The sequence below is a fragment of the Chiloscyllium plagiosum genome, chromosome 2 (genome assembly GCF_004010195.1).
Source record: "Chiloscyllium plagiosum isolate BGI_BamShark_2017 chromosome 2, ASM401019v2, whole genome shotgun sequence".
Lineage (NCBI taxonomy): Eukaryota > Metazoa > Chordata > Chondrichthyes > Orectolobiformes > Hemiscylliidae > Chiloscyllium > Chiloscyllium plagiosum.
Window position 1 is genome coordinate 104,257,124 of NC_057711.1, and position 7,846 is coordinate 104,264,969.

The 7,846-nt window shown below is 39.3% G+C and overlaps 1 protein-coding gene across 1 annotated transcript in view; it reads left to right on the plus strand.

Moving 5' to 3' along the window:
* Window positions 1-7,846, plus strand: part of dnah6 (dynein, axonemal, heavy chain 6) — a 341,236-nt gene that overhangs the window by 275,256 nt on the left and 58,134 nt on the right. The window contains exons 67-68 of the mRNA XM_043705917.1: window positions 2,279-2,367; window positions 6,938-7,084. Coding sequence (XP_043561852.1) covers window positions 2,279-2,367; window positions 6,938-7,084 — 236 coding nt within the window. The remainder of the gene's footprint in view (window positions 1-2,278; window positions 2,368-6,937; window positions 7,085-7,846) is intronic.

Below are 7,846 nucleotides of genomic sequence, written 5' to 3' on the forward strand. Positions count from 1 at the left end.
TTATCCGTGCCTCTTGTGATTTTATAAACTTCTATGAGTTCGACCCTAGGTCTTATAAACTCCAATGAATAAAGGTACCAAACTATCCAGTTTCTCTTTATAAATCAAAAATCTCAGTCTCAGTAACATCGTCGTAAATCATTTTTGCATTTATTCGAGTTCAATAACAGGATGACCAGATTGTATGCAGTCATACAAATGTGGTCCTATTACAGTCTTGTACAACTTTGACATGAAGTCCTAAGTGAATTTCTCAATGCTTTGACTAAAAAAGGCAAGCATGCCCAATGCTTCCTTCGCTGCTCTTGCTACCTGTGACGCCACGTCAATTAATTATGTTCCAGCACCTATAAGTGTCCGTGTTCGACAGCACTCCCCAGGGCCCTAAAATTAATTGTGTAAGTCCTGCTGTACTTTGTCTTACCAAAGTGCAACACCTCGCAGTTATCTAAATTTAACTCCAGCTGCCATTCCTCGACCCACTGCGCCAGTTGTTCAAGTTCCCCTTGTATTCTGAGACAATCTTCTAAGCTGTCCATTATACCACTAACTTTGCTGTTGTTTGCAAACCTTCCAATCATGGTTCCTCTATAGCTCTCTCCCAGCACGTTTTTAACATATTCTGCCTGACACAAATGCTCCAAATGTCTACTGATTGTGCTAAAATGCAATAAATCACTAAGTTGCAAAGATTCAAGCTTCCAACTTCATTCAAATAGTATACAAATGTGTATGTCTCTCACACTGCCTGAAACTGCAAAGGAAGTGAAACACAATTTGCCGCTCATCTGCCCTCCAGAAATAGCCTCCAGTTCGCTGCTTCGAAATAGAGAAACCCACAAATATTCAGAGATGCTGTGAAATGTGCAGAGAATGATAAGTTTCACCTCGCACGACAGATTCTAACGACCGCCTCAGCGTGATTTTCAACTTCCTTTGACCTTCATGTTAGCACGCATCTCTCTCTCCTCCCACCCTCTCTCCCCCTGTCTCTCTCTGTGTCTCTATCTCTCTCTCACGCACAGGCGTTCTTTCTCACAAGCACATGCACGTTGTATATTTGCGATCAACAAGTTTTTTGGAGAGACGGTACAGAACAAAAGTCTTCAAGGTTCCAGTGATGCAGTCCCCATTTCTAAGCCAGGAGAACCCTGGGTTTCAGATCCCACAAAATCGCCAGGAAAGTGTCTTAGCTCTGTGAACAGGAGTTAGATCTGTTGTGTTATGTTCCAGAAACGATTAGATCCTTGGGGGGAGGGGGAGAGTTAGCGAGCGGGGGTGGCGGCGGAGTTGGATGGAGATATATAAATGTTTTCTTTTATCTTAATTTGCTAATTTTGGGATGGGTCGTACATCCTTAAGACGTTCACAAATATTGGAGATCAGAGGATTTGATGCACAGCTCTCTAACATTTTGAGAACCACAAAACTATAATTGGATTGTGTGTATTATTCTTTCATAGGTAATAAAGGACTGTTGCCCGAAAGGTCGATCTTACTGCTCCTCGGTTGCTGCCTGAACTGCTGTGCTCTTCCAGCACCACTTATCCAGCATCTGGTTTCCAGCATCTGCAGTCATTGTTTTTACCCCTTTCATTATAATGCTGCCACAAGGACATTTTGCATTCAGGGACAGGCACCAATTTCAAGAATTGGCTCATGCTGCATCTTAGGGCTGTTTGCTCACTCTCTTAACACTCGCTCACGTTTTGCCTACTTTGTTGTTCACAGCATCCCTTCTTTGCCTTACCTCAGTTGCCAAAGTCCCCACTCTGCAGTGCTACTACAGCCAAAGACACCTGTCAGCTGTGATGGACTGCTGAGTTTCAGGACTACAGGCTCACTTCTTATGTGACTCCAGAGTCATTTGTAAACTGTTAAACTTTGACATGTCATTCACACATCTTGGTAACATCCACTTGTTTACCAATTTGGGTGAGTGGCCTCCAGGGGTTTGCTGGCATTACATGATGATCCCTCTGCTTTCCAAGCAATGAGGCAAGGCCCTAAAATTTGGCACCACTAGCAGTGATTTATTTCCTTAGATTTAGCAACAGGTTTTTTTTTGGTTGAACTGTCCCTGTATGTGAAGATTTTGCATTGTTCATAAATCAAAGTACAGAAGTCAGAACATAGTTCATGGCAGTGGACAATCTCTGAAATGTTTGTTTTCCATATCTTTACCAGATGTAGTGCTTCTATAAACTACAAGATGTTGTATTATTATTGTTTGCAAAAATATATATTTGCATATAATAGAAAATATTTATTTTTCTAGATGCTGTTATTCATGAAAACTTCAGACTGTTCCTAAGTTCCATGCCTACCAACACCTTTCCTGTTACAGTTTTGCAAAACTCCGTCAAGGTAATACATTCTGAAATTTGCTAGGTGCATTTTTCCCTTGAGAAGCATAGAATTATTAGATGGTTAATTTGACCCATCCAAGCACTGTATTCCGGATCTTAATCAACTGCTTTGTGAAATTCCAGGTCTAGACTTGGCATATCATAGTAGGTAATATGAATTCATGGCAGTAAGCAAGGTTGCCTTATTAGATTAAGAAATTTTAATCTTCTTTAGCAATAGAAAACATAAACTTGCCTCATGTCCATCATTTTATTTGCTGTGGCAATAGTGAAGGAAATTGCTGTTATGACCTCAGCTTAAGGTCTAAATTTCCATTGAATTGACCAGCATAGTCTCGAACTTGTCTGGGACCACTAGATGGGGCATCTCACTACAAATAAATTGTGAAAATAGTATGAGTCATCATGTTGAATTAACAACAAAACAGCAAATTGTTTTTATATTATGCTTTCAGTCTGGTAAAATATCCCCAAGTCACTTCACGGAATCGTTTTCAAATCGCATTTGACACTGACTTAACAAAAGGATGTTTAAGTGAATGTCTTAAAGGAGGACTGATGGATAGATAGTCAAAGAGATTATGGCTGTGGTCTTGGAGGAGATTTCTGCTCATCTCGTGATGAATGTCAGACAAGTAGTGTGGTAGTTTAGAGACAATGGAGGGGTCACAAGAGGTAATGTTGAGTCCTTAGCATACCTATGAATTGATGTTGCTGAAAGCTGTCATGTAGATGAGAAACAGGAGGATATGCCAGAGGTTACAGTAAGTGGGAACAAAAACTATTGAAGGCTGTTATCTGGCTGTGACTGGACAGATGAAAATCAAATCAATCCAGGGTAATCCCACTGAGCAGGATGAAATTAGAGTGTTCTTGCAAGAGGATGCTGCAAATAGTTTGAGAAGGCTGATGCAAGATGTCACATCAAATGTGCTGAGCTGGTGCTATGATGGAGCGCGAACCTGACTGAGGAGGGACTCAAACATGTACTTCTGGAGGATTGGCATAGAAATGACAACGTGTTTATTTACTATAGGAAGTTAAGGAAGGCTACAGATGAGGTGGCAATTTGGTAGAACAGAAGAGTGTAAGGTTGGCTTTTTTGAGAAAAACAATGATGATGGCTGAATTGAAGGGGATGAATGAAATAGAAGTGGAATTCTAAAGAGGGGATACACAGCATTACAAAGCAGCATTGCAGGGCTGTTAGCCAGGTAATAATACACAGAGACAGGTTGGGACAGATTGTGCAAATGTAAAAATCAATAGCAATTCAGCTAAAGTTGGAAAAAAAATGTTAAAAAAGGCAGAATAAATCCTTCTTTACTTCACTGCATGTAGCATTCACAGCAAAATACTGCAAAGAAAAAAATCAGTAGTATATATGGAAGATAATGGGTGTGATTTTATAGCCATTACAGAAGCTATAGGATTACAAGGAGATTAAACCAGGGCTATATGACTTTTTAAAAGGACAGGTAGGAAGGAAAGGGTGGTGGCATAACTTTTAAAGTATGAGATGGAATAAGTACGATAGCAAGAAATGTTTTAGAATCAGATGAGGTGGAATCCACATGGCTGGATGTAAGAAATAACACGGGGGAGGAATACATTGCTGCCCCTAACTGTAGCTATATTACAGGAAAGAAAATAAATCAGGAAATAATGAGGGCATGTTTAAAAAAAGGCAGGTAGAATGAAAAAAATTAATTTGTCAAAAGTAGCTATGAGGGAGAATTCATAAAATGTATTTCAGACAGTTCCGAAGTATAATGTGTTGTTGATCCAACCAAGAATTCTCAGAAAAAAAATCACCTAGGAATCTCATCACCATAACATAGTAGCATTTAGAATTCTCTTTGAGATGGAGGAACTTGTGTCAGAAACAAATGTGCAAAATTTAAAGAATGATACATGTTAAGAATGAGGGCAGAGTTGCCTGGAGTTGACTGCGAAAGAAGCTTTGCATGAATAATGGGATTTGTGAAAACAGTTCATGACTCATGGGAAAGACCTATCCAGGTGAGAAAGAAGGTTCCAGGAAGGAAGTAAACTAACCACGAAAGATAAAGACAGTATCAAATCGAAAGAAAAAGGACATACAATACGATTAGTGGTAAGGCACAGGATTGGGAAACCTATGGAAACCAACACAAAAAGAGAAAATAAATCAATTTTTAAAAAAGAGCAGAAGGAGCTTCTTTAAATATATAAAAAGGAAGAGGGAAATCAAAGTGAATGTATGTTTCTTAAAGAATGGAGCTGGGAAACAATAACAAGAAACCAGGAAATAGCAGACAAATTAAGCAAATACTTTCCATCAGTTTTCATAGTAGAAGATGCTAATATTATTCCAAACATACTAAGTAATCAAGAGCAGAGGAAATACATACAAACACATCGGAAAAAATGTATTAGAGCATCTAATGAGGCTAAAGGCTGATAAGTCCCTTGGACCTCCTGGGTTGCATCATAGAATGGTAAATGAAGCAACTAAAGAGTAAGCGTGGTAATAAACTTGCAAGGACCCTTAGATTCCAGGAGGCTCAGAGAATTGAAAAAAATGTCAATGTAGCAACCTTATTCAAACAGAGATAGGGAAAAAAACAAGTAACTATAGGCCAATCAGCCTAATGTCTGTCATTGAGAATATATTAGAATCTATTATAAAGGACATATTAGCAGACCATTTAGAAAAACATTATACAATCAAACAGAATCAGCATGGCTTCTTGTAGGGGAAATTCATGCCTGGCAAATTTATTAGAATTCTTTGAAGAGGTAACAAGCAGAACCAATAAGGGGGAAACAGTGGATGTGATATATTTAGATTTACAAAGGGTGTTTGATAAGACACTGCACAAAAGTCAATTTAATTAGATAAGAGCTCTTGGTGTTGGAGGTAGTATATTAGTATGAATATAAGATTGTCTAACAAAAGAAAACAGAGTTGGAATAAGAATGCATTTACAGGATGGCAACCTGTTAGCAGTGGTATGCTGCAGGGATCAGTGCTGTGGCCACAATTATTTACAATATTTATGAATGACTTGTGTAAGGAAAGTGAATACACTATAGCTAATTTTGCAGGTGACACCAGAAAATCGATTGGAAGGAAAGTGGTGAGGGTAACACAGAGACTATAAAGATGAGACACAGATTAAGTAAGTGGCAAAAAACTTGGCAGATGAAATGTATGGTTGGAAAGTTGGAGGGTGTGCACTTTGGGAGGAAGAATAGAGGAGGTAAATATTGCTTTAAGAAGAAAGACTGTAGAAAGCTGCAGCACAGAGGTATTTGGGGATAATCATGGATAAATAAGTTCAGTAGGCAAAGAGAACTTTGGTCTTTATTTCAAAGGAAATGGAGTATAAACTAGGGAAGTCTTCACTGTGAATAGTTTTAGTTCTCTTACCTAAGGAAATACATAGGTTTTGGATGCAGTCCATAGAATGTTCACAGTACTGATCCCAGGAATAGAAAGGTTTTCTTAGGAAGAGAGGTTGAGTAGGTTGGGCCTGTACTCATTGGAGTTTAAAAGAATGAGCAACAATCATATTAAAATGAAAGGATAATTAGTGGACTTGACAGACGCTGAGGAGGCTTTGCCCTTGAGATCAGAGGACATAATCTCAGAGTGAGGAATCATTCATTGAAGATAGATGTGGAGAAGTTTCTTCTGTGAGGATAGTGAATCCTTGGAATTTGGAGGGCTGTGGAGGCTGCTTTGTTCAGTATATTCTAAGTTAAAAATCACACAACACTAGGTTAGAGTCCAGCAGGTTTATTTAGAAGCACTAACTTTCAGAGTGATGCTCCTTCATAATGTAGCTCGTGGAGCAGGATCATAGGACACAGAATTTTTAGCAAAAGATCATAGTGTCATACAATTGATGTGATATATTGAACAAATGTAAATTGCTGTTAAGTCTTTCACCTTTTCGAATGGGTTGCAGGTTTTGATTCATTAGTATGTAAATCACAGAACTACTTTCATGCCACATTCCTAAGATAACAAGGTTTTATAATAAAAAGGTGACATCTCAGCTCAGATAATGCATTAAAGGTGTGAACTACCTGACGAAAGAGCAGCGCTCTGAAAGCTTGTATTTCCAAATAAACCTGTTGGACTATAACCTGGTGTTGTGTGATTTTTTTAATTTGTCCACCCCAGTCTAACACCAGCAACTCCATATCAAGTATATTCAAGGCTGTGATGACAAATTTTTAACCAGCTAAGGAACCAAGGGTTATGGAGAAAAGGCAAGTAAGTGGAGCTGAGGATATTCAGATCAGCCACGACCTCATTGAAGAGTGGAGCAGACTGAATGGCCGACTACTTCCACTATGTGTTTTGGTCTTATGGACAGTACCTGAGAAGAGAGAACCATTAACAGTATAAGATAAAGCGACAACCTCAGTAAAGGATGCAACTCATAAGTTTAAAAATATTTAAAGTCATGCATATAAACAACTTTGTTGACAGATTTTAAAGTGTATTTTGAGCGAGCATTAGTCATCTATGTAGACTGAAGCAAAAACAACTAACAGCTAATATTCTCCCTCAGGTCACAAATGAACCTCCAAAAGGACTTCGTGCTAACATTCGACGAGCTTTCACGGAAATTACAGCCTCTTTCTTTGAGGAGCATACCTTGGGCAGGAAATGGAGAAAGCTAATCTTTGGCATTTGTTTCTTTCATGCTGTGATTCAGGTAAGATTTGTTAAATAAATAAGCAATTATTGTTTATTAGCTTGTTTCTATTTCATTTCAAGGTGAATTTCAGCATATTTCAAAATCAGGATATTTTTGCTTTGAAATAATATAATCGTAAATTTTCGCTGGAGAATAGGAAATTGAAGGGTGACCTTACAGAAGTTTACAAAATCACAAGGGGCATAAATAAGGTGAATAGGGGGGATCCAAGATGGCGGCCACCCAGTAAGACTGAGTCTATAGTGCTCCTCCCAAGACTTGGGCACAGTGGGTCACCTACCCCTTACCAAGCTCACCAAATCATTTATAAATCATTTATAATAGTTTAGTAACTCAATTAGTTGTGTAATATTACATTTAAGCAACTTTATCCTAAGTAAAAATGACTAAAGGGAAGGGAGCCCGCAGCTCTCAGCAAGCAGGAACCCCTCCCCCACACTCTACAGCTGCAGCAGAGGCGTCCACAGCCGCCCCGAGGGACTTACCAACAGTAGCAAGCCTTGCAGAAATGCTTTCCAAGCTTGACTCGAAGATCGATGCCTTTATCGTCGAATCCAGAAATCGTTGGGAGTCGCTCTCGGCCGCGCTGAAGAAGCACGACCGTGAAATTGATGAAATTCAACGCCGAGTCGGAGGGGCGGAGCTAAAGGCCGCGACCTCCCAGACAACCGCTCAATCGGCCGTGGATCAGGTCCAGACTCTCGAGCAGCGAGTCCGGACCTTGGAAAATCATATTGACAACCTCGATAATCGAGGTCG